The sequence below is a fragment of the Theropithecus gelada genome, chromosome 10 (genome assembly GCF_003255815.1).
Source record: "Theropithecus gelada isolate Dixy chromosome 10, Tgel_1.0, whole genome shotgun sequence".
Taxonomy (NCBI): domain Eukaryota; kingdom Metazoa; phylum Chordata; class Mammalia; order Primates; family Cercopithecidae; genus Theropithecus; species Theropithecus gelada.
The window spans coordinates 25,327,591-25,353,862 of record NC_037678.1 but is presented as its reverse complement, the minus strand read 5'-3'; the positions used below and the strand labels follow the sequence as shown (position 1 = coordinate 25,353,862).

At 46.7% G+C, this 26,272-nt stretch overlaps 2 protein-coding genes across 5 annotated transcripts in view; one reads left to right on the top strand and one right to left on the bottom strand.

Moving 5' to 3' along the window:
- Positions 1-3,824, top strand: part of TMEM211 (transmembrane protein 211) — a 12,820-nt gene extending 8,996 nt beyond the window's left edge. The window contains exons 3-4 of the mRNA XM_025400364.1: positions 610-748; positions 3,327-3,824. Coding sequence (XP_025256149.1) covers positions 622-748; positions 3,327-3,589 — 390 coding nt within the window. The 5' untranslated portion in view covers positions 610-621 and the 3' untranslated portion in view covers positions 3,590-3,824. The remainder of the gene's footprint in view (positions 1-609; positions 749-3,326) is intronic.
- An 8,779-nt stretch (positions 3,825-12,603) lies between these two features.
- SGSM1 (small G protein signaling modulator 1) overlaps positions 12,604-26,272 on the bottom strand; it is a 119,571-nt gene continuing 105,902 nt past the window's right edge. For all 4 annotated transcript variants that reach the window (XM_025399483.1, XM_025399485.1, XM_025399484.1 and 1 more), the window contains 4 exons: positions 25,902-26,011; positions 21,265-21,361; positions 19,005-19,172; positions 12,604-15,262 (listed from right to left, as the gene is read on the bottom strand). In XM_025399483.1, coding sequence (XP_025255268.1) covers positions 15,174-15,262; positions 19,005-19,172; positions 21,265-21,361; positions 25,902-26,011 — 464 coding nt within the window. In that variant the 3' untranslated portion in view covers positions 12,604-15,173. The remainder of the gene's footprint in view (positions 15,263-19,004; positions 19,173-21,264; positions 21,362-25,901; positions 26,012-26,272) is intronic.

Sequence of the window (26,272 nt, the reverse complement as noted above, 5' to 3'; positions counted from 1 at the left end):
AGGTGGCGGGCGCCTGTAGTCCCAGCTACTCGGGAGGCTGAGGCCGGAGAATGGCGTGAACCCGGGAGGCGGAGCTTGCAGTGAGCTGAGATCCGGCCACTGCACTCCAGCCTGGGCAACAGAGCGAGACTCCGTCTCAAAAAAAAAAAAAGTGAAAGCTAAGGTGTTAAGGTCCCTGTTATGACGCACGTTGCCAAAATCAACAATGGGGAGAATGGGAAAGGACTCCTAGTCCAGCACGTCTAAGGAAGAATATACAGTCTTCAAAATTGATTGTTATAAGGGTGATGTAACGGCAGCTACCAGGTGCCTCTCCTGATGATCCTGACATGTAGCAAGTGCTTAATAAAGGTACTATATGCTGGTCAGTCAGTGTGGATCTTAATTATGGCTCTACCACTTAATTACCCATGTGTTCTGAGGCAAATGACTTCAATTTCTTGGACTTTTATTGGACAGTTTGTTTTCTTGGACAGTTTCCTTCTATGTAAAATGGAAATTGTAATAGCACAGACCACATGCTGCAAGGACTCAGAAGCTGGTCAATGAGCAGAGGGAGCACCTACCCCTGTCCCAGCCAACACCCTTCCTTCTGTCTCTTCCCTGCAGGTCTCAGCTGTGATGCTCCTCGGAGGCTGGCTCCTGCTGGCCTTCAATGCAATTTTCCTCCTGTCCTGGGCTGTGGCCCCCAAAGGGCTGTGCCCAAGAAGAAACAGTGTTCCAATGCCGGGGGTGCAGGCAGTGGCAGGTAAATCCAATGCACTGGCACATAGTCAGTGCTCTAGACATATTTATGGAATGAATGAATGAATGAATGAATGAATGAATGAATGAATGAGTCTGTGAGCAGAGCCTGGCCTCTTGGGTCAGATCTCAGAGATAAACCCTAAGATTGTTGACTATTCCTGGTCCTTTGGCAAGCCAGAAATCAGGGGGAGGGAGAGATGGCATCCTTAGTGTCACCCATTCCTGCTGTTAGCTGACCCAGTCTTAATAATCTGTCCCCCTTTGTTTCTCTCTCATCCATCCACTTCATGTCATCCTTACCAGGACCCCCATACACAGTTGGGGATGTTGTGCACTGTGCAAGCATGCCCAGCTGAGAACTGAGGAGATGCTGAAATCTAGACCATACTTCACTTGCTAAACTGTGAACCTGCAAGACTGCATCTCTCAAGAAGAGTCACTTTTCTGTAATTTATACATAGCTTTTGAATGTACTAGCCAGGTCTTCATTGCAATCCTCATTCAATTAATGCTCCACCATCTCTTGCCTGGATTATAGCAATAAGCACCTCACAGGTCTCACTGCTCTCACTCCTCCCCCTTAGTGTCTATTTGGCCACACACTGGACAAACGCGTCCTGTTCAGTTGACATCAGATCGTGCCACTCAGACGGGCTTATCCACCCTCCAATCACTTCCCATCATACTCCGATTAAAATCCGAACTTCTTACCGTAGCCTATGAGGCTCCACCTAACCCAGTCCCCAGTCTCTCACCAACCTCATCTCTTCCTTCCTCCGCCAGGCTCAGTGTGCTCTGGCTATTCTGATTTGCAGTCTGTTGCTCATATATACCATGCTTTCTCCCTCCACTGGACTCCTCTTTCCCCAGATTTTTGCAGGTCTTGCTACTCACTTCATTACGGGCTCTGCTCAGATATCACTGCCTCCATGAGGTCTTCCATGACTTCTAGCTAAGGGAGCTTCCCTCTCCTTAGATTCTCCATCTTCTTACTTTGCTTTATACCTTTCATAGCATATACTTACCTGAAATATCGAATCTGCCTAGTTGATTATTGTCCCTTTCTCCAAAGAACATCAGTTCCATGAGGACAAGGACATGTCTGTCTGCCTTGTTATCACCAGCCCCTAGCACAGTGCTTCATACATAATAGGTGCCCAATAAACATTTGCTGAGTCAATTGATGGAGACATGATCCTTGTCCTAGGCTTGCTTGCAGTGTCTAGTTGGGGGGTTGGTGGGCATCAGTCAATGGATATTTCACATGATGGGGATGAGCGAAGGATGCTAGAAAAAACTCCAGGAAGCACCTGGCCCAGTGTATGGATGGGCCCAGTGTATGGATGGGTTAAGGCAAGCGTCTTGGAGGAGGTCCCACCTGAGCCAAGTCTGGAAGGATGAGTAGAAGTTAGCCAAGAGTACAAGCAAGGGCGTTTCTGGTAATGGGAACACGAAGAACAAAGGCACGGAGACAAGGAAGCAAGGCATGTTCAGGGAACTGAAAGTAGACAAGGGTGGCTGGAGAGCAGCAAGGGAGGCCAGGGATCTTCTGATTTCTGTTATGAGTGCCTTGGAAGCAAGAAGGTGTCCAGTCATTTCATTAGTATCATTAATGTCCACTGCAACACCTCCAACAGTTTTGATGAATGAACACGTGGTTGGATGGGTAAGCTGGTGAATGGATGAATGAGTGTGTTGACAAGTGGATGGATGAACTGATGGACAGATAGATGGATACATTAGTGGATGGATGGATGGATGGATGGATGGATGGATGGATGGATGGACTGCTGGATGGATGGATTGGTGGATGGATGAATGGACGGATGGAAGGATAGGAAAAATGGATAGAATGGAATATAGTTGGATGGATGTAGGATGAGGGATGGGTGGATGGGTGGATGGATGGATGGGTGGGAGGCAGGTGGCTAAGCAGGCAGATGGACAGATGAGTGGATGAGTGAATAAATAGGTGGATAGAGGGATGGAGAGAATAAGTGGAGTTGAACATGGTTGAGTGGATGGATGAGCAGATGAACAGAAGGGTGGGAGTGTAGTTGAGAGAGTGGGTAGATAAAAGGAGAGATGAGCCAATAAATAAGTGAATAGATGGATGGGTGGGCTAGGGAATTGCATAAATGAGTGGGTTGATAAGTGGATGGATGAACGATGAATGAATGGGCGGATATCTTAGTGGATAAGGAAAATGGGCAGACTGGATGGATGAATGGAAGATGAGGGTGGATGATGGGTGGGCAGATGGATGGGTGGGAGGCAGGTGGTTAAGTAGGAATATGGATAGAAGGATGGATGTGTGAATGGATATGTAGATAGAAGGATAGAGAAAATAAGTGGGTAAGAGTATGTTTGAATGGATGGGTTAGTGAATGGACAGATAGTTGGAAGCATGGTTGAATGAGTGGGTGGATAAAAGGAGAGATGAGCCAATAAATAAGCAAATGAATGAATGGGTGGGTGGATAGATGGATGGGTGGATATAGGGTGGATGAGTTGTGGGATGGAAAGTTACTGAGGTGCCCCTTGGCCAACACACTGGCTTTCCTTCCTGCTATCTCCAGCTACGGCCATGATTATGGGTCTGCTGGTTTTTCCAATCGGCCTTGCCTCCCCATTCGTCAAGGAAGTCTGTGAAGCCTCCTCCATGTATCATGGTGGGAAGTGCCGTCTGGGTTGGGGTTACACGACCGCTATCCTCAATGCAGTCCTGGCCAGCCTCCTGCACATCATCAGCTGGCCCCACAGGACCAAGGTCCAAGGGAGGACCATCATCTTCTCCAGGGCCACCGAGAGAATCATCCTTGTGCCAGAAATGAACAAATAAAAATCTCCTGGGAGAGGCACAGAGAACACACTCCAGAGGTTTATGAAATCATCATGTGGCCAATTTCAAATCCCACCTCTGCTCCTTCTTGCTGTGTGACTTCAGGCAAGCCACTTTACCTCTCTGGCATGGTTTTTTCTTCTGGAAAATGAAAGTTGAAATCATACCTACCTCATAAGGTTGTTCTGAGAATTCACTGGAGATACTCTGTGTAAATAAAGCACTTTGCACCATGTCTGGCACATAGTGTTTCATAAACATTGGCTACTATTATTATAATCCTTACCTCAAGGACTGTGCTGAGAATTCAACATCTTTATGAAAACTGCCCAGGCTAATTCTGAGCTCATGGCTATCACTCAAAAACTAAATTGTTTAATTGGCATGCGCATATTCTCTGTTCCTTCTGTTTTTATAATTCTTCCTTGTTTTAGAGAATTTGAAAATTATTTATTTTCTCATCAAATATTTAGTGAGTGTCTATTAAGTACAAGATTTTGAGCCAATGGGCTGGGCGTGGTGGCTCACGCCTGTAATCCCAGCACTTTGGGAGCCTGAGGCGGGTAGATCACAAGGTCAGGAGTTCGAGACCAGTCTGGCCAATGCAGTGAAACACAATCTCTACTAAAAATACAAATATTAGCTGGGTGTGGTGGTGCATGCCTGTAGTCCCAGCTACTCAGAAGGCTCAGGCAGGAGAATTGCTTGAACCTGGGAGGCGGAGGTTGCAGTGAGCTGAGATCATACCACTGCTCTCCAACCTGGGCGACGCAGCGAGACTCCATCTCAAAAAAAAAATTTTTTTTTTCAAGCCAATGTTGGGTTGGGGAGAAGGAGTTAAGGACCTGACTCACCCCTTATGCAAATAATCCCATTGATGTGGAAACTACACTGTTACTTGGGGCCCTTTAGAATCTATTTCCAACCTCTCTCTTCAGGCTCTTTCTTGTCACCCACTCAACACCTGTGCCTCTCCTTCTGTCTCACAGTGAACTTCTAAAGCCCACAGAAGTCCTCTTCCTGTGGCAGGCCAGGTCTCACCAAATACAGGCCTCCATAACAACTATTTCAGTACTGAGTGAGTGGTTAAGTTTAATATTAAAAGCCAGTGCCCTCATACAAAGGCTGGAATAGAACAAAAGCCCACCAAGAATTTTGCCTAGACCTTTCCTGGGCCTCAAAGCATGACAAAATAACGAAGGAATTCTTAACAGGACCCATTTTAGGATTAAACAAGTTTTACTGGGGGTCTGAAGAAACTCCCCAGGCCTCCACAAACAAGTTTATTGGAGGTCTGAAGGAACTCCCCCAAATCCCCGTGATTTAGCAGGAGACAAGATAAGGGTAATCGCCCCATTACTTGGACCCATTTAGATTAAGTAAATTTACTGAGGCTCCAGAAGAAGGTCTTCAAGACTCAGACCTTAGTTATAGATTAAAAGAAATTAATCACTTATTTATTTATTTATGTATTTATTTTTGAGATGGAGTTTTGTTCTTGTTGCCCAGGCTGGAGTCTAATGGCATGATCTCAGCTCACTGCAACCTCTGTCTCCTGGGTTCAAGCGATTCTCCTCCCTCAACCTCCCGATTAGCTGAGATTACAGGCATGCGCCACTGCAGCCAGCTAACTTTTTTGTATTTTTAGTAGAGATGGGGTTTCACCACGTTGGCCAGGCTGGTCTTGAGCCTCTGACCTCAGGTGATCTGCTCACCACAGACTCCCAAAATGCTGGGATTACAGGCATGAGTCACCGCGCCCGGCTCACTTATGTCTTTAGATGAATGCACGCTTACACGTAGACATATAACTTAGAAGTTGTATAAGCTCTAGAAAACTTTGTAATTTTGAGTTGGTCTGGCAATAATTTCCAGGCCTTCTCCCTGTAACAGTTACAGAAATAGAAACTCTCTTTCTCCCCAGTTCATCTGCATCTCATTATTGGGCCATGAGAAATAGCAGCCTGACCCTCAGTTTGGTCCGGGAACATTCTCATCTCTACAGCTTGGCACGTGCTGCTTTCTCTGCCGGGACTCAATCTGTTGATTTCTCCTGTGTTCACGCATTGCTCTTCTTTGGGAGCAGTACCCTAATCTTCCTATAAAAAATGACCCACAATTGGCAAGGCACCGTGGCTCATGCCTGTAATCCCAGCACTTTGGGAGGCCAAGGCTGGTGGATCACGAGGTCAGGAGATCGAGACCATCCTGACCAACATGGTGAAACCCCGTCTCTACTAAAAATACAAAAATTAGCTGGGCGTGATGGCGTACACCTGTAGTCACAACTACTTGGGAGGCTGAGGCAGGAGAATGGCTTGAACCTTGGAGGTAGAGGTTGTAGTGAGCTGAGATCGTGCCACTGTACTCCAACCTGGCGACAGTGAGCCACTGTCTCAAAAACAAAAAAACAAAAAAACAAAAAACAAAACAACACCCACAGCCAGTCTGTGGCCACCTTGGGCTTTAAGATGGATAAATGAGCCCTTCCGGCAAATCAAGCCTGGTCAAAATGATTGATTCAGAGTTGGGCATGGGCTCTGTGGAAGCCAGCATGGAGGAGAACAGAAGCACGAGATGGAGAGAGGTGGAACTCTAAGAACTTCATTTGAACATCTGGACCCAGCCATACCTGACTCCTATCTGCAGGAGACAAGGTCATAGGCAGTTCTAGGCTGGCAACCCCTAGCACAGTTGCTCCAGAGGAAACAGTGAACTTCTCTTTCCTCTCTTGGTATATATAAATCCCAGGGAAGGAGTCTGATCGGCCTGCAGTGGGTCATGTGCTTACCCCTGGGCAGGGAGGGCCATGTCAGGAGTCTCATTAGAAGGTCACTGTTACAGTTCCCCAAAGTTGAGGGGGTGCTGGTACCAGAAGGAGGGAAGGATGCTGAGCAGACAGAAACACTCAATGGTCAGTTCTCTCTTTAAGGGAGTCTTTCTTATCCCAGTTTCACAGAAGTGAAAATCGAGGCTCAGAGAGGTAAAATTACTTGCCCAACGCCACACAGCTGATCAGTGGCAGAGCTGGGATTTGAATCTAGGTCTGTCGGACTCTGTGGTAGATGCAAAATAATACCTGGATTTGTTCCCTCTGCTCCCCCATCCATCCAGCTCATCATAATCAAACTCTTCTGGCTTCAAACACCCCCCCAAGTATATACACGAACAACCCCCAAGAGTGATTCCATTGTTCTGAAGACACATAGATCACAGAGAACGCAGCTTGTTATTTATCTTCCAGTACGAACCATAAGAACAACTTGACAGCTTTTTAAAACAGAATACAGGCCGGGCGCGGTGGCTCAAGCCTGTAATCCCAGCACTTTGGGAGGCCGAGGCGGGCGGATCACGAGGTCAGGAGATCGAGACCATCCTGGCTAACATGGTGAAACCCCGTCTCTACTAAAAATACAAAAAACTAGCCGGGCGTGGTGGCGGGCGCCTGTAGTCCCAGCTACTCGGAGGCTGAGGCAGGAGAATGGCCTGAACCTGGGAGGCGGAGCTTGCAGTGAGCCGAGATCGCGCCACTGCACTCCAGCCTGGGTGACACAGCGCGAGACTCCGTCTCAAAAAAAAAAAAAAAAAAAAAAAAAAAAAAAAAAAAAAAAAAAAAAAACAGAATACAACAATAGAAAAAAATTAATAGAAAATCTAGGAAGATACCACAAGGGGTTCAAATGGACTGAAGGACAGTGATTCATTTCAAGTGGTTCATTTCAAAAGTGCCACTTTTCAAGCACTTCAATGCAAATCAGTCTCATGTGGGAAGATTCCTTAAGCCTCGGGCAGATCCCAGTATAAGGAGGGGCAAGTGGAAGCCAGCAAGTAGAAGCTCAAACTCAGTCTGCACATCACCTACTGGTGCTTGGAACATGTTGCCTCTTCTCTGTAATAACCTCACTATGGCCCCCAAGTTTCTTAATTTTCTCTTTGAACTGTTTCAGCAATGCCAAAGGTAATGATTCTCCAGCCGGTAAAGCAAAATCAGTTAGAAAGATCTGCCTTTATTTGGCAATAGAGGGAGTGCTGTAATTTTCTCTTCATCAAAACAAGAGGCATCCATCCTTTGCAAGGAGCCCTGCACCTACAAAGCCTGGAAATGACTGTGCCTACAAATCTGAAAAAAGAAAGCCAGGAAGACACTGGAGGGTCCCTGTCCCACATCCTCATGTAATGGAAAGTCTCCACAATCCCGTTGGTTATTTGAATTCTGCTGGAGTTGACCTAGAAACGGATTGGCAAGCTGGTACTTCAAAAAGTGTCAAACTGTGCTCCTCTAGAGTTTATACCTGTCCTGGGCTCAAGCTCTCAATATGCACAGTGACTTGGAAGCCAAGAAGATGGGGAGCTGGGAGCCCTTTCCTGACAGCAGAATCAGATGCAGACTGCAGTGTCAGTGTAGATGCTGCTCCTGCCAAGAACTGATGGCCTCATCATATCTGATTTTGGGGTTTCTCCAAGACACAGTCCAGGAGGGTCCCACAGGCTCACCCTTTCTAGAGTTCTCCTCCTACGGCCGCATTCTCTTAAGTTTCAAAGTCTCACGTGAGAACCTAAGAAAGGTAGATGATGGGAATTCAGGACAAATGGGTTCCCAGCCCCATCCTCAGTGATGCTGAGGGGCAGAGAGTTCCAGTAAATGAGGGTGGAGGGGCTAAGACTGAGTCCAGAACCAAAGGAGGCATTATTATCTCCATTTTGCAGAAGTGGAAATGGAGGCTAAGAGGTGTGAAAGGAAACTACCCCAAATCACTAAGGAAAACTCAAGCTGGAAACTGCTTAGGGCAAACATGCTTCTCATTCCATTCAAAGTTAGCCCTCTGATCACTGAGATAGATGTATATCTGATTGCCACCTTTGGAAAGACTAATCAGAAACTAAAAAGAATGCAACCATTTGTGTCTCACCCATCTGTGACCTGCAAGCTCCTTCCCCACTTCAAGTCTTCCTGTCTTTGCTTCAAGTTGTTCCACCTTTCCAGACTGAAGCAATGTACTTCTTACATATATTGATAGATGTCTCATTTCTCCCTAAGATATATAAAACCAAGCTGTGTCCCGACCACCTTGGGCACATGTTGTCAGGATTTCCTGAGTCTGTGTCACATGCATGTCCTCAACCTTGGCAAAACAAACTTTCTAAATTAACTGAGACCTGCCTCAGATTTTCTGGGTTCACAGAGGTAAAGGCACTCGCCCAAAGCCACATGGCCATAGTACCAGATCTGGGATCCTACATTATTGTTTCCTGAATATGTGGACAGAGCTATATGACATGATTTTAGTTGGTATGGTGAGAAAATCATTTTTTTTTTTTTTCCAGACTGAGTCTCGCTCTGTCACCAGGCTGGGGTGCAGTGGCACGATCTCCGCTCACTGCAACCTCCGCCCAAGCGATTCTCCTGCCTCAGCCTCCTGAGTAGCTGGGACTACAGGTGGGCGCCACTGAGCTCAGCTAATTTTTTGTATTTTTAGTAGAGACGGGGTTTCACCATGTTAGCCAGGATGGTCTGGATCTCCTGACCTCGTGATCCGCCCACCTTGGCCTCCCAAAGTGCTGGGATTACAGGCGTGAGCCACTGCACTCGGCTTTTTTTTTTTTCGACGGAGTTTCGCTCTTGTTGCTCAGGCTGGAGTGCAGATCTTGGCTCACTGCAACCTCCACCTCCTGGGTTCAAGTGATTCCCCTGACTCAGCTCCACAAGTAACTGGGATTACAGGCGCTCGCCACCATGCCTAGCTAATTTTTGTATTTTTAGTAGAGACAGGGTTTCACCATGTTGGCCAGGATGGTCTCAAACTCCCGACCTCAGGTGATCCACTTGCCTTGGTCTCCCAAAGTGGTGGGATTACAGGCGTGAGCCACCACGGCCAGCCAAGACAGCGAAATTCTATTCTAAGAGCATCTGATGAAAAGGAAAAAAATGAGAGAGAAGAGAGAAATCTCAATTGCGTCCCATCACAGTCCCTGATTATACCCTTACCTCCCTTCCCCTGGGCTACTGAGATCTCAGGCCTTGGAGAGAAGGACAGAGGGGAAGAGGGAATATAAAATAAAATGGCATAACGTGACTGCCAGCTGTTCTGAAATGGGAAGGCGAGGGTCTCCCAAATTCTTGGCATGAAAGGTGCTTCTCAACTGCCCCAAGTTCTCTCCTGTAAGCCAAAAGGAAATTCTAGGAGAAAAGGAAATGGCAGATGGTTTAAGAAGAAATTGGAGCATCCAGAAAGGCCTTCACACTGCAGTCTTGCTCTGTATAAGACCAACATCATTCAAGTAGAAAATGTGAGCACAGACACTATCCAAGTGCTCTTTGCTATAAGGAGAGGAGGCAAAAGAAGGGGAGAGAGAAGGGGGAGGAGGAGAGAAATATGATGAAGGGGAAGGAAAAGAGAAAGAGGTGGAGGAAAGGGGGATGAAGAGGAGAAGAGCAGGGGCCACAATGCCAACTACAGGTGCCCGTGGAAACCAAGACCACTTCTTCAGCCCCACCGAGTCGTGAAAATGTGCCTCATGATTCAAGACCTATCTTTTCGTGTCTATGCAAAGTTCAAGTGCATTTATTTATTTATTTATTTAGATGGAGTTTTGCTTGTTGTCCAGGCTGGAGTGCAGTGGCGCGATCTCCGCTCACTGCAACCTCCGCCTCCCGGGTTCAAGTGGTTCTCCTGCCTCAGCCCCCTGAGCAGCTGCAATTATAGGTGCCCGCGGCCACGCCCGGCTAATTTTTTTGCAGTTTTAGTAGAGATGGGGTTTCACTATATTAGCCAGGATGGTCTTGAACTCCTGACCTTCCTTGGGTGATCTGCCCACTTTGGCCTCCTAAAGTGCTGGGATTACAGGTGTGAGCCACTGCGCGTGGGTCAAGTGCATGTGTTTAGAAAAGCCTTTACAAAAGCAAAAATGCTATCTTAGGATTTTTTTCCCTGTGAAATATATTGCCAATGATCAAAGGCCAATAGTGCATACGACCAGGCATCTATGCACACACAACAGGTGCCCAGCACTCCCCAGGTCTGGCCATGCCAGGCAGCTGCAAACGACAGTGGCGCCCTCCAGGAGGAGAGCCCATGGACGGAGTTCAGGTTGAAGTCAGAGAAAGGAGACTGGAGGCTTCAAGGGACAGTGGCAACATCAGGACCATTATTTGCTCTGAGACGTTTCCCCCAGGAGGCAGCATATGTTCCAACTAAAAGAGCCCCCACCTGCCGGCTGCTGTGGGTTTCATTCCTGCCTCTGCTGGGAATATTCCAAGGAAGTGGTGATGTGGCACACCCAGGCAGCCAATGCCACCTGCAAACTCCTCCTCTACTTTGCTGGCTTAGTTGGAAATCTTTTTCTATTCAAAACCTGAAGTTTTGGCCAGGCGCGGTGGCTCACGCCTGTAATCCCAGCACTTTGGGAGGCCGAGGCAGGCAGATCACGAGGTCAGGAGATCGAGACCATCCTGGCTAACACAGTGAAACCCCGTCTCTACTAAAAAAATACAAAAAATAAGCCGGGCGTGGTGGCGGGCGCCTGTAGTCCCAGCTCCTCGGGAGGCTGAGGCAGGAGAATGGCGTGAGCCCGGGAGGCGGAGCTTGCAATGAGCGGAGATCACGCCACTGCACTCCAGCCTGGGTGACAGAGTGAGACTCCGTCTCAAAACAAATAAACAAACAAACAAACAAACAAAAAAACCCTGAGGTTTTGATGCTGCTCATTATATTAAATCAGGCTGTGCTTCCATAGCTGAAAACTAGTTTTCCTCAGTCATGTTTAGAGACTGATGGAGGTGGAGATCTGTGCATAGTGCTCACTGCCTGATGACTATCGTTCTGAACGGCAGCCATGAGTGAGAACCAGCGATGTTGGGGGAATGAACTCGTTGTCTTTGGGAGCATCGGAGGTGAGAAATGAGCTAGCTCAGCAGTCGGGATTCAGGGAAGTGTTAATTTAGAGCTATGCTCTCAGGTCAAATGGCTGACTGGGAACCCCTCTTGTGCACTGGGCCTTTGGGAATGTGGCAGACTCTTTGCAAAAATGGCCTCAATTATCTCTCAGCCTGGATCCATGCTCCTTTTCTTTTTTCGAGACAGGATTTTACATTGTCACCCAGGCTGAGGCACAGTGGCATGACCATGTCTCACTGCAGCCTCTATCTTCTGGGCTCAAGTGATCCTCCCACTTCAGCCTCCTGAGTAGCTGGGACCAGAGACACATGCTACCACATCCAGCTAATTTTAATTTTTTATTTTTGGAGAAATGGAGTCTCATTATGTTGCCCAGGCTGATCTTGAACTTTTGGCTTCAAGTGATCCTCTTGCGTTGGCCTCCCAAAGTGCTGGGATTACAGGGGTGAGCCACTGTGCCTGGCCCATGTTCCTTTTCAGTATCACTTTCCAAAGACTCTCATCAGGAAGTACAATCTATTTGCCTACCCTTTGAAGCTGGGCTTAGTCATGTGACTTTCTCTGACCAACAGAATGTGTCAGAAATGACTATGCCAGAGAAGTTGAGACCAAGAGGCAGCGCATGTTTCTGCTTACCTTCTGGGATCTGCCATCATAGCCATGTAAACAAGCCTAAGCTAGCCTGTTGAAGGATAGGAGATGGAGAACCCAGTTTCCCCCACTGCCCTAGTCAACAGCCAGACAACCATCAGAAGCAGAGTTGCCTATCTGGACATTAGCTGACCACAGACACATGAAGAAGTCTGACTAAGAAGAGAAGAACCTCCCAGCTGAACCTAGCCTGGACTGCTGACCCACAGAATTATGAGCTAAATACATGGCTGTTTTAAACCACTACGTTTTGGGTCATTTGTAATGCAGCATTAATTGTGGTAAGAGCCAACTCATACAAGAGGTCAGAAGTGATTCACCTTTTTGGGGAAAAGGCCAGGTAGATATTACAAAAATCTGACCCCGTATAGGGTTACTGGGGTGTGAGTGGGAAGACACAGTATTCAGAAGCAAGCATTTCTTTCTTTCAAAGTAAAAAAAAAAAAAAAAAGGACAAAGAAACCCAGATTCACATATTTCTGTTTATATATATTTTCTCTATATATAGACACAACTCTTCAGCAAACATTTACAAGATATGTGGGCCACATTGAAAAAAAAAGAGTGCACTCCGTGGACAGAACAACTCCCACGCAGCCAATTCCAGGACACAGAAACACACACGACATACAGAGATCTGAATAGGCACAGTAAACCAAATAAATATGACTTATTCCAAATCACAACCACAGATGCTCTCTGGAACATCACGAGAGAAGGCAGAGAAGAGATCTTGTGCTGTACTTCGAGACTAGTCTGTTAAAAAAATAAATAGGAACCAGAAGGTCTGGGACCTGGGTCTCACCAAAATAACACCCTGTGTAAAGAACAGCTGAATGGCAAAATACAGTTTTCTCCGGAGGGGCCTTTTGCACATTTCTTCCTGTCTTGGAAGCTGGGGTACGTAGGGCAGGGAGACGCAAGTCTGATGGCGGCCAGAACGTTGCCGTCTCCCGTTTCTGCTTTGGTGGGGTGGGGTAGGAGCTGGGAGCCATGAAGGCTACCGTAGCCTCAAGTCTCCCACAGAGCTCTCTTCAGAAAGTAAGGGTTGACTAGACCTCTATCCACCCTGCACCAGAGGCTGGGCAGAGGTTGGAGGTTCAGGTGCAGTTGAAGTTGCTGTACCGAGCGAAAGAAGCCTTCACAAGCACACAAGGCAAGGATGCATCCCAATCCCGGTGTGCTCAGGATGGGAGGACTAATACGCCCCTTCGCCAATGCTTCAATACGCTGCTTTACCTATCCTCTCCCCTCTCCAAAATCCCAGCTGCCATTCTTTGACCACCCTAGAGGTGGCAGGTCTCCCGAGAAGAGCCTTTCTCTCTGATGCTTGCTGGGTTTCCCCCATTCTGGGTGCATTCTCAGAACAGAAGAGCGGGCAAGACTGCTCTATCAAAAGGACAGGTAGGCAGAGTATACTAGCTCACTTCGGGTCTGTTTGTGGATTGGTGACACTCTGTGTGAAGACCTCGGGGGGACTGTTCCCAGACCTAGCATGGTCCTGGACCCAGCTCATCAGCTGATGTTCCCCAAGGAAAACACACACCATGCTCTACCCTGGCCGACCTCTGCCTTCCTTTTCCTCCTTTGTCCTGAGTGAGTAACTGCGCTTAGAGAAAAGCTGCACCCCACCACCATTAAGCAGCTTTCACCAAACACACACATTTCTAAGACCCAATACTTGGAAGGAAAGGCGGTTTTCCCTTGCAAGATGGCAGCAGGATACAGACTCTGCCCGGCCTGGGGGGCTCTGAGCAGGACCCCAAAGAGCTCTGACCGTCTCATGCCTACAGACACTTTCTGGGTCCACTCCCTATGTGGGGAGATGCATTTCTTGAAAAGAAGAAAACGAGTATCTTCTGGCATCACACAGAGGAGAAAAAAAGGAGAAAATACAACAGATGGAATCCCAGACTCCAAGAGAGATGTGTGAGGGACTCCTGTGTGCCTTTTCTTTTTTTATTTTTTTTTGAGACAGAGTCTCGCACTGTCACCCGGGCTGGAGTGCAGTGGTGTGATCTCAGATCATTGCAACCTCCACCTCCCAGGTTCAAGCGATTCTCCTGCCTCAGCCTCCCAAGTAGCTGGGATTACAGGCGCCCACCACCACGCCCAGCTAATTTTTTGTATTTTTAGAAGAGACAGGGTTTCACTATGTTGGCCAGGCTGGTCTCAGAACTCCTGACCTTGTGATCCGCCTGCCTCAGCCTCCCAAAGCGCTGGGATTACAGGCGTGAGCCACCGCGCCGGGCCTCCTGTGTGCCTTTTCTAAGTCGGGGGAGGCCTCAGGACCAGGGTGGTTTAGCATCAAAAGAATGGGGGAGCAAGTCATTTGTAGTCCCTCCTCCAAGCCAGTGGTTCTCAAATGGGGGCAACTTTGCCCTGCAGGGAACATTTGGCAATGTCTAGAGACATTTTTGGGGGTTGTCACAACTGGGGTGTGAGTGGGGGATGGTGCGACTGGCATCTGGTGAGGCCAGGGACGCTGCTCAGCATCCTACAATGCAGAAGACAGTCCCCTCAAAAAGAATCACCTGGCTGCAAATGTCAGTAATGTCGACGTGGAGGGTCAATCTCTAGCCATGTCCAGAATATCGCCAAAGGCCCCTTGCCGAGGAGCACAGAGGTAGCCCCACACACCTCTTCTACACCAATTTCCAAAAAGAAATTCCCTTCCCAGGTCTCATCTTACAAGACAGTTTGGAGGGATAGGGAAAGAAGAAGAGGAGACCATTCTGGACACCAGCAAACAACGATGGCTCCTCGTCCACCAACATCCCCTACCTCCTGCAAGGGAGGAACGCCAGACTTGGGCAATCTTTGGTCAAACAGGAAAACGTAAGGCTAAATTGAAGGGGTACTCCCTCCACCCCATCTGCCCAGAAGTGAAAGTCACGGTAGTTTCTTTTTGCACTGAACTCCATGCTTGTGAACAGACACCAGGACCCCGCTCCTGGGGTGACCGTCCAGCCAGGAGGAAAAATAAGCAGAGGAACAGGTGGGGCAGCTTGGCTGAGGCTGCCTGGGTGAAGTGCCCCTCACTTGTTCTCAATCAGAGTCTGCACCTTGTACACGAGGTCCCGCGCCAGCTTCAGGACTTGCTTGGTGTTGTGTCGCTCAGCCATTTCTGAAAGAGCAGAAAAAAACCTCATGAGCCTCCTTCTGCGTCCAGTCTTAGGGCACACTTCCAGCCCCTGGAGGCTTCTCTGGGGGCGTCTCCATCACAGATTGGCTCAGGAAGCAGAGGCCCTGGAGAAGCCCTCTAACTCTGGACCTCAGTTTCCTCATCTGTAAAATGGGGATTGGAACAGCAGCCGCCTCACCAAGTTGCTGTGGGGATTGAATGGGATAATGCTGGTTCACAGGATGTGCTATAAAAAGGTGAGGTCAGTCGGGCGCGGTGGCTCACACCTGTAATCCCAGCATTTTGGGAGGCTGAGGCGGGCAGATCACCTGAAGTCGGGAGTTTGAGACCAGCCTGACCAACATGGAGAAACCCTGTGTCTACTAAAAATACAAATTAGTCGGGCGTGGTGGTGCACGCCTATAATCCCAGCTACTCAGGAGGCTGAGGCAGAAGAATCGCTTGAACCTGGGAGGCAGAGCTTGTGATGAGCCAAGATTGCACCATTGCACTCCAGCCTGGGCAACAAGAGCGAAACTCCATCTCAAAAAAAAAAATAATAATAATAATAAAAATGAAAAGGTGAAGTCCTTCCACTCCTCTCCTATAAACAGAATGACTGAAAGCAGTGCTGGGCACACAGTAGATGCTGAAAGATATGAAAAGGAGGAAGCAACAGAGGGAGGAAAGATGGAAAAGGAAGAAGAGAAAGGGACAAAAAAAGCAAAGAAAAGAATAATTTTATCAAGAGCCATACAATGTGGTCAGACTTCCAAACCAAATAATCCTAAACTTAGACATTTATCATAAATAAACCATTTAGTAGAAAGAAAAGAAAAAACAAAACAAAACAACACTAAATCTAAGACATGGTTCCTGAACTGGGTACCAACGTACCCCAGCATGTCACAGTGAACTTACAGGGACACTGTGGAGTATTTGGATATTTCGAGGGAAGCGCGGCAATGCTTCATCTAAGTTGAGCGCCACGTCAACTGTTAGCTGGAGTGAGTTCATGAATTTCACTACGCTCTCATCAATAACTTTCTTTTTTTCTTTTGAGACAAGGTCTCACTCTGTTGCCCAGGGTAGAATGCAGTGTGGTGTGATCTCGGCTCACTATAACCTCCGCCTCCCAACCTCAAGCGATTCTCATGCCTCCTGTAATCCCAGCCTCCTGAGTAGCTGGGATTACAGGTGTGCACCACCATGCTGGGCTAATTTTTGTATTTTTTTTTTTTTTTTTTTTTTGTGGCGGAGTCTCGCTCTGTCGCCCAGGCTGGAGTGCAGTGGCCAGATCTCAGCTCACTGCAAGCTCTGCCTCCTGGATTTACGCCATTCTCCTGCCTCAGCCTCCCGAGTAGCTGGGACTACAGGCGCCCGCCACCTCGCCCGGCTAGTTTTTTGTATTTTTTTAGTAGAGACGGGGTTTCACCCTGTTAGCCAGGATGGTCTTGATCTCCTGACCTCGTGATCCGCCCGTCTCGGCCTCCCAAAATGCTGGGATTACAGGCTTGAGCCACCGCGCCCGGCCTAATTTTTGTATTTTTATTAGAGACAGGGTTTTGCCACGTTGGCCAGGCTGATCTGGAACTCCTAGCCTCAAGTAATCCACCCACCTTGGCCTCCCAAAGTGCTTACAGGCATAAGCCACTGTACCCAGAGTCCCATCAATGACTGTCTTTGCAAAGTTGGATTTTCAGCAGCTGCTGAAATAGAAAGTAAGTGCCATGGGCCGGGGCGCGGTGACTCACGCCTGTAATCCCAGTACTTTGGGAGGGCAAGGTGGGTGGATCATGAGGCCATGAGATCGAGACCGTCCTGGCTAACACGGTGAAACCCCGTCTCTACTAAAATATACAAAAAACTAGCCAGGCGAGGTGGCGGGCGCCTGTAGTCCCAGCTACTCGGGAGGCTGAGGCAGGAGAATGGCGTAAACCCGGGAGGCGGAGCTTGCAGTGAGCTGAGATCCGGCCACTGCACTCCAGCCTGGGTGACAGAGCGAGATTTCGTCTCAAAAAAAAAAAAAAAAAAGATATAATGTATGTGTTATTTTTTTAACGGCTTCTAAGTTGCTATGATATAAATATTTATGAAGTGGTTTGGACCTAACTATTTACTAAATGAAACTTTTGGTCTGAGGTGCTGTTATAATTTTACAGAGACACTAGCAGTGCATGAATTGAGAAAATTTAGGAATCTTTATGCTAACAGATGAATTTCTTTGGACTCTCAATCACACCTTCAAACTGAAAATAACCTACATGCTAATGATAAGAAATGGTTCAGTAAGTTATGGAACAATCACTTGAGATATAGTTTGTAGTTTAAAAAAATGACTGGCTGGGCACAGTGGCTCACACCTATAATCCCAGCACGTTGGGAGGCCAAGACAGGCGGATCGCCTGAGGTCAGGAGTTCTAGACCACCCTGGCCAACATGGCAAAACCCTATCTCTACTAAAAATACAAAAATTAGCCGGGTGTGATGGCACACATTTGTAGTCCCAGCTACTCAGGAGGCTGAGGTGGAAGAATCGCTTGAACCTGGGAGGCGGAGGTTGCAGTGAGCTGAGGTCGAACCACTTCACTCCAGCGTTGGTAACAGAGCGAGAGACTCTATCTCAAAAAAAAAAAAAAAAAAAAAATTATATGAAAGACAATGTTTGAAATATTAAGTGAAAAAAGGTATATACAACTGGATTCTGAAATTGTAAAAACATAAAAATGAACATGACTGTGGTTTCCTGGATTAGACCCTAGAACAGAAAAAGGATATTGGTGAAAAAACAGGTGAAATCCAAATAAAGCCTGTAGTTTAGTAGATGGTAATGTGCCAATGATAATGTCTTAGTTTTGGCAAATGTACCAGGGTCATGTAAATGCTAACAGTAGGCAAAGCTAGGCCAAGGTATCATGCATTTTCTGTGCATCTAAATCTAAAACAGTTCTCAATCTACAATTTTAGTAGACAACTAAAATGCAAAACTATTCCCCCCAAAGGTTTACTTAAATTAAGAACCCTAATAATGTTTCAAAAGTGAGGTCACAGTGGCTTTTTTCTTCTTTTGTTTTTTCCAGAAATTTTTCATTAAAAAAAATTTTTAATAGTGATAACAGTGGCAATAGCTTTCGTTTATTGGGTTCCCTCCAGGTACCAGGTGCTGGGATTTAACCATGTTGTCTCCTGTAATCCTCTGGACCTCCCTGTGAGGGAGGGAATGTTAGTACCATTTTATCCCTGAAGAATCTGAGGCCTAGAGACGTGAAGTCACTTGGACAAGGTCACACAGTTCCCAGGAGCCTAGATCAGAATTCACATCTGTCTGATTTCAAGGGCTGTGTCTTTTTCGTGTTACTTAAATTGCTGCCCTGGGCCTGCTTTTCCCACACACATCAACCAAAGCAGACCACTGCTAGCCCATTTCACAGATGAGGAAGTGGATGTTTAGAGACAGGGGAAGTGACTTGACCATGGGCACAGCTGGTCAGTGGTAGAACCAGGCTTTGCCCCTGAGCTGATTTCAACACCCGTAGTCCCTCTGCCAGATCCCTGAGAAAAATGCAACCTCAGCATTACGAGATGTGAACTTGTCCTTTTGGAAATAGCCATAAGAAGTGTGCAGAGCCCTCTTTATCCCCTTCACCATGCATCCATCTCAGCCCATCTTCATTCCTCCTGAGATCCCCAGAAGGGGCCTCCAGCAGCCTGCACCCCTCTCATGAGGCCCCAATCATGTGGGTACCATTAAAGAATTTGATGATGTCTGTGAAATCCATGTTGTTCTCCAAAATGATGTCGCGGTAGACTTCCACCAGAGCCAGCGCAATGAACAAGACGTAGTGCGCCGAGGAGACATGTTTGGCTGCCCAGATGGTCTCCCAGACCAAGAAGACGTCATCATAAACGAGTTCTGCCAAGACACCAACACACATGGGGAGAGAATTGGTGACAGGGCTCACAATGTTGCCTTCCCTTGGGAAATCCCCAAAGCTGGGAAAATCCCAGGCAAGTTTTGCCTTATGCCTCTGCCCTGGTGCAGTGGATAGAACTCAGGTGAGAAGACAGGAGAGGACTCTGTCATTTGACCACCAGAAACCTCAGTTTCCCCATCTGTAGGATGGGCTGTGTAAACCAGGTGAGTTCTAAGTTCCTTCCAGCTCTGACATTCTGTAAGTGGAGGGACCAGGCATGTGCGGGTGTGAATTACACGGATCTGTCCTTGCCCTGCCCCTCGACCAGCAACACCTGCTATCCCTGCACCCACATCTCCATCAGCATCCATGGAGGCCTTTCTCCTTCCCCCCCACACACGAGCACTCTGAGTCTAGTGAAGAGGCAGAGTAGAGCAATGGTTAAAAGTAAGCCTTTGGCTGGGCACGGTGGCTTATGACTGTAATCCCAGCACTCTGGGAGGCCGAGGCGGGTGGATCACGAGCTCAGGAGTTCAAGACCAGGCTAGCCAACATGGTGAAACTCCCATCTCTACAAAAAGTACAAAAAAAAAACTAGCCAGGCGTGGTGGCGGGCGCCTGTAATCCCAGCTACTCAGAAGGCTGAGGCAGAGAATTGCTTGAACCCAGGAGGTGGAGGTTGCAGTAAGTTGAGATCGCACCACTGCACTCCAGCCTGGGCGACAGAGCCAGACTTAGTCTTTAAAAAAAAAAAAAAAACCCAGCCTGGGAGACAGAGCGAGACTCCATCTCAAAAAAAAAAAAAAAAAAAGTCCAGGTGTGGTGGCTCAAGCCTGTAATCCCAACACTTTGGGAGACTGAGGCAGGTGGATCACCTGAGGTCAGGAGTTTGAGACCAGCCTGGCCAAACATGGTGAAACCCTGCCTCTACTAAAAATACAAAAAAATTAGCCAGGTGTGGAAGCGGGTGCCTGTAATCTCAGCTACTCAGGAGGCCGAGGCAGGAGAATCGCTTGAAGCTGGGAGGCGGAGGTTTCAGTGAGCAGAGATTGCACCATTGCACTCCAGCCTGGGCAAAAAGAGTAAGACTCCGTCTCAAAAAAAAAAAAAAAAAAAAAAAAGCAAGCCTTCCTATGTCTGATAAACTTGGTGTGAATCCTTCCTCCATCACTTGCTGGCAAGGGGAGCCTGGGGTAGTTACTTCTCCATGAGCCTGTCTCTTTCCTCATCTGTAAGTGGGGTGAAGCTGATAATAGAAAAAGGCTAAAGAGAGAATACACATAAATGACTCAGCACAGTGCGTGGCACTGAAACACTCCATACATGTCAGATTTTTTTTTTTTTTTTTTTTGAGATGGAGTCTTGCTCTGTCACCCAGGCTAGAGGGCAGTGGTGTGATCTCAGCTCACTGCAACCTCCGCCTCCCAGGATCAAGTAATTCTCCTGCCTTAGCCTCCTGAGTAGCTGGGACTACAGGCGTGCACCATCACGCCCAGCTAATTTTTTGTATTTTTAGTAGAGACGAGGTTTCACCATGTTAGGTCTTGATCTCCTGACCACGTGATCTGACCTCCTTGGCCTCCTTGGGATTACAGGCGTGAGCCACCGCACCCGGCCCATGTCTGATATTATTATAATTATTAACATCATCCCAAATCTGTACAATAGCAACAAAGTACTGTGTTATACGACACTTTTATGTCATGTTGGAATGTGCATGAAATAGCCCCTGCCTCATGGGCTTTAGAGTTCTTGGGCTCTGAAAAGCAGCACAGCAGAATGAAAGAGGTGGGTTCAAATCCTGGCTGTACTCACCCCAGCCCTGAAGTTATCTCTCCCTAGCTCTGAATTTAACCCTTCTCAGCCTCGGTTTCCTCATTGATTGGTAAGATGAAGATCTTAACAGTGCCTACTGTGGAGTGTCAATGCAAGATAAGGCAGGTGAAACGATGGTCCCAACTCCATAAACATGTGCTTCTCTCCCCTGCTGCCTGTGCTGCCAACCCTTCAACCTCACCTCCACAGGATCTTTTCCCCTGAAAGTTCTGCTACAAAGAGTCTGGACACAGGTCCCCAGTTTAAAGTCTGTACCTCGCTTGAAATCCAGCAGGAACCAGCGGTAGCAGAAGTAGAAGTGAGTATAGTCCCCATTCTGATGCATCAGCTCAAACAGCTCCGAGTCCAGGATCTGTCAAGGAAGGAAAGGCAGCATCAGCCTCTTGGGAAAAGGCTGGAGCAGAGGAGACAGCTGAATAAATGGTGGTACATCCACACACCAGACACCATGTAGCCCTTAACAGCCAGGTATAGTTTAAAAAATGGGAAAGGGGCCGGGCTACGGTGGCTCAAGCCTGTAATTCCAGCACTTTGGGAGGCCGAGACAGGCGGATCACGAGGTCAGATCGAGACCATCCTGGCTAACACGGTGAAACCCCGTCTCTACTAAAAAATACAAAAAACTAGCTGGGCGAGGTGACGGGCGCCTGTAGTCCCAGCTACTGGGGAGGCTGAGGCAGGAGAATGGTGTAAACCCAGGAGGCGGAGTTTGCAGTGAGCTGAGATCCGGCCACTGCACTCCAGCCTGGGCGACAGAGCAAGACTCCATTTCAAAAAAAAAAAAAAAAAAAAAAGGGAAAGGATCTGAATAGACATTTCTCCAAAGGAGATTCACAAATAGTCAAGAGGCACATGAAAGATGCTCAACATCCTTAATCCTTAGGAAAATGCAATTCAAAACCACAAGAAGATACCAATTCACACTCACTAGGATAGTGAAAAATGACAATAACGAGTGTTGGCAAGGATGCAAAGAAACTGGAACCCCTGTACACTGCTCCTGAGAATGTAAAATGGTATGTCTGCTGTGGAAAACAGTTTGGTAGTTCCTCAAAAACCTAAACACAGAATTTCCATATGATGCAGCAATTTCACTCTTAGGTTCATCCCCAAGAAGAATGAAAACATCTATCGGTCAGGTGTGGTGGCTCAGCACTTTGGGAGGCCAAGGCAAGAGAATCACTTGAAGCCAGGAGTTTGAGACCAGCCTGGGCAACATAACAAGACCCTGTCTCTCTTAAAAAAAAAAAAAAAAAAGAAAGAAAGAAAAGAATTTATTATTAGCCTGGCATGGTGTCCTGGGCATGTAGTCCCAGCTACTCAGGATGCTAAAGTGGGAGGATCACTTGAGCCCAGTTCAAGGCTGCAATGAACTATGATTACACCACTGGACTCCAGCCTGGGTGACAGAGTGAGACCCTGTCTAAAAAAACAAAATGAAAACAAAAACATATCCACATAAAAATCTGTACATGAATGAATATGTGTAATAGTGTTACTCATAATAGCCAACAACTGGGAAACAACTCAAATGTCCATCAAGACATGAATGGATAAATATAGGTAGCATATCCATACCATCTATTTTAATATTATCTGGTAATAAAAACAAACTAAGTTTTGTTTTTATTTTTTTGAGACTGAGTCTCGCTCTATTGCCCAGGCTGGAGTGCAGTGGCATGATTTCAGCTCACTGCAACCTCCACCTCCCAGGTTCAAGTGATTCTCGTGCCTCAGCCTCCCAAGTAGCTAGGATTACAGGCACCTGCCACCACGCCTGGCTAATTTCTGTTATTTTTAGTAGAGATGGGAGTTTCACCATGTTGGTCAGGCTGGTCTTGAACTCCTGACCTCAGGTGATCCACCTGCCTTGGCCTCCCAAAGTGCTGGGATTACAGGCATGAGCCACTGTGCTGGCCTCGAACTAAGTTTTGATACATGCTACAATGCATCATACACACACGATAAACCTTGACATCATTATGCTAGGTAAAAGAAGCCAGTCACAAAAGGCCACATATTGTATGATTCCATTTATATGAAATGTTTAGAAAAGGCAAATCCACGGAAACAGAAAGCAGCTCCTTGGTTTTCAGGGGCTGGGGAGACGGAGGGGATGGGGAGTGGCTCTTAATGAAGAGTTTCTTTCTAGGGTAATGAAAATGTTCTGAAATTGGTGATGATCGCATAACTCTGTGAATAAATGAAAAGCCACTCACTGAATCATACACTTCAAAAGGGTAAATTTTATGTATCTAAATTATATTTTAACAAAATATTATAAAAAAACAGGTGGTGGAAGAATACCTCCAGCTATTGGATATGCTAGTCAGTGGGGAAAAAAAACCTTGTTTGAAAAATAATGTACAGAAAGAAAAGTATGTACAAAATGACTCTAATTATGGAAAAAATGTACATAGAAAATGGGCAAAGTTGGCCGGGTGCGGTGGCTCACGCCTGTAATCCCAGCACTTTGGGAGGCCGACGTGGGTGGATCACGAGGTCAGGAGATTGAGACCATCCTGGCCAACATGGTGAAACACTGTCTCTACTAAAATAAAAAAAATACAAAAAATTAGCCAGGCATGGTGGCGGGAGCTTGTAGTCCCAGCTACTCAGAAGGCTGAGGCAGGAGAATGGCGTGAACCCAGGAGGCGGAGCTTGCAGTGAGCCAAGATCACATCACTGCACTCCAGCCTGGACCATAGAGTGAGACTCTGTCTCTAAAAAAAACAAAACAAAGAAAAAGAAAATGGGCAAAGCATATGAATAGGTACTTCACAATCCAAATGAACTTAAAAAAAAAAAAAGAAGAAGATATTTAATTTCACTGTCAATCAAGACAATGCAAATAAAATCACAATGAAAAAACTGAATGAAAAAGACATACTATTTGATCGCACAGCAGGGTAACTATGGTCAACAATAATTTCACTGTACATTTTAAAATAACCAAAAGCATATAATTGGATTGTTTGGAACACAAAGGATGTCAATGCTTGAGGGACTGGATACTCTATTTTCCATGATGTGCTTATTTCACATTGCATTCCGGTCTCAAAACAACTCATGTACTCCATATATATATATATATATATATATACCTATTATGTACCCACAAAAATTAAAAATAAAAAAAATTATAAAACACAATGGGATGCTCGAATCATATCCAAGAGATTGACAAAAATATGTAAGTGTGACAATATCAAGTGAGGATGGTGTGTGTTGAAACCCTTACCATACTGCCCTGGAGCATTAAGAAACTGGTACAATCACTTTGAGAGTGATTCCGTCGTGCCTGATAAAACTGTGGACGTGCATTCTCTCTGCCCCAGCAATTCCATTCCGAGTAGATGACTAAGCAAAGTTGTTGCATGCATGCAGCAGGGATGCACACAAGAATTTCAGTGCAGCGCTGTTTATAAAGGCCAAAAGCAAAACCCCAAGTTCCCCAAGCAAAAGCAAAACCAAACCAAATAAAAACAACCTAAATGACCACCAACAGGAAAATGGATCCAAATCAAACGTGATAGAATGCACTGTGCTCCTAACGCAGAAGACTGTACTTCCGGGAAAGAGGAATCAACTGCCCCCTTGTTGATGAGCCTCTCAAACTTGTTACTGAGTATAAAGACAAGCCGCACAAGAGTTCATACCATTTAAAACTATGTAAAGTGGGGAGTAAAGAAACAGAGTTATATGCTGTTTAGGAATATATGCATATATTGTAAAAGAATTTTTAAAAGTACATTATAATGGTGAACACAGGAATCTGCAAAGTGCTTATCACTGGGAGGACAGGAGTGGTGGGAAATGCCATCAAGAAGGGGTACACGAATAATGAAAAATCTAAAGTTAACTTTTTTTCAGGACAGAGTCTTGCTCTGTCACCCAGGCTGGAGTGCAATGGTGCGATCTCAGCTCACTGCAATCGCCACCTACCGGGTTTAAGAGATTCTCCTGCCTCAGCCTCCTGAGTAGCTGGGATTACAGGTGTGCGCCACCACGCCTGACTAATTTTTGTATTTTTAGTTAGAGATGGGGTTTCACCATGTTGGCCAGGCTGGTCTCGATCTCCTGACCTCGTGATCCGCCCGCCTTGGCCTCCCAAAGTGCTGGGATTACAGGCTTGAGCCACCACGCCCAGCCTGTGGTTAATATTTTATTTCTTGGGGAGGTGGGGGTGGAAACATGGGTGTTCGTTATATTACTCTTTTACCTTCCTTATGTCCAAAATATTTTATAGTATTTTAAAGTTCCACTAAAGAAGAAATCAGAGCTAACTGTAGCTCCACTGCTAGTGTGTAGATAACAAAGCATCCCCACCATTTACTCAAGTTAACACATCTGCATTCCTTCTACTCAAAGGGTTGAGTGTCTTAACTCCTCTGGGGAGTAGATATACTAATCGCTATGAATGCTGAAGAGCTAGCATTTATTACAATACTTCTCAAATTTGAGCTTGCACCAGAATTACCTGGAGAGCTTCATATGGCACAGACTCCTGGGCCCAACTCAGAGATTTTTATTCAGTGGAGGAAAGGTGCCCAGTAATTTGCACTTCTAACAAGTTGCCAGTGAGGCTGATGTTGCCAGTCCATGGACTATGCTCTGAGAGGCACTCAGGCACTGTGCTGAGCACTATAACATCATTAGTTTATTTCATTTCCATGATAATTCTAATAACTTATTGAGACTCATAAAAATGAGGAAACCTATTTCACAGATGAGAAAACTGAGGCCCAGAAAGATAAGAGCATATGCCGAGTTTGTACAGCAGAAATAGGATTCCAATCCAGGTGGGCTCTAAATAGCTCAGTTTGGAGCCACTAAGCTTTACTTACTGTTTCCCAAAAAAGTCCAAAGCAGGACTGGATGCGGAGTCATACCTGGATCAACGACCTCATGTTTGCAAAGTGCGTGTCCATGGCGCCTCCATGGGGGAAGTTCTGGTTCATCCTCTTCATGAGCTCCGTGAAGCAGCTGAAGGCAAGCGCCTCTGAGAAAGCAGCACAGAACAGTCAGCTGCCCCGCTGCCCAAGTGATGTGGTTTGGATGTTCGTCCTCTCCAACTCTCATGTTGAAATATGACCTTCAATGTTAGGGGTGGACCTTTCGTGTATTTTTAGTACAGATGGGGTTTCACATGTTATCCAGGGGGGTTTCACCATGGTCTCGATCTCCTGACCTCGTGATCCGCCCACCTCAGCCTCCCAAAGCACTGGGATTACAGGCGTGAGCCAACGTGCCCGGCCTAAAA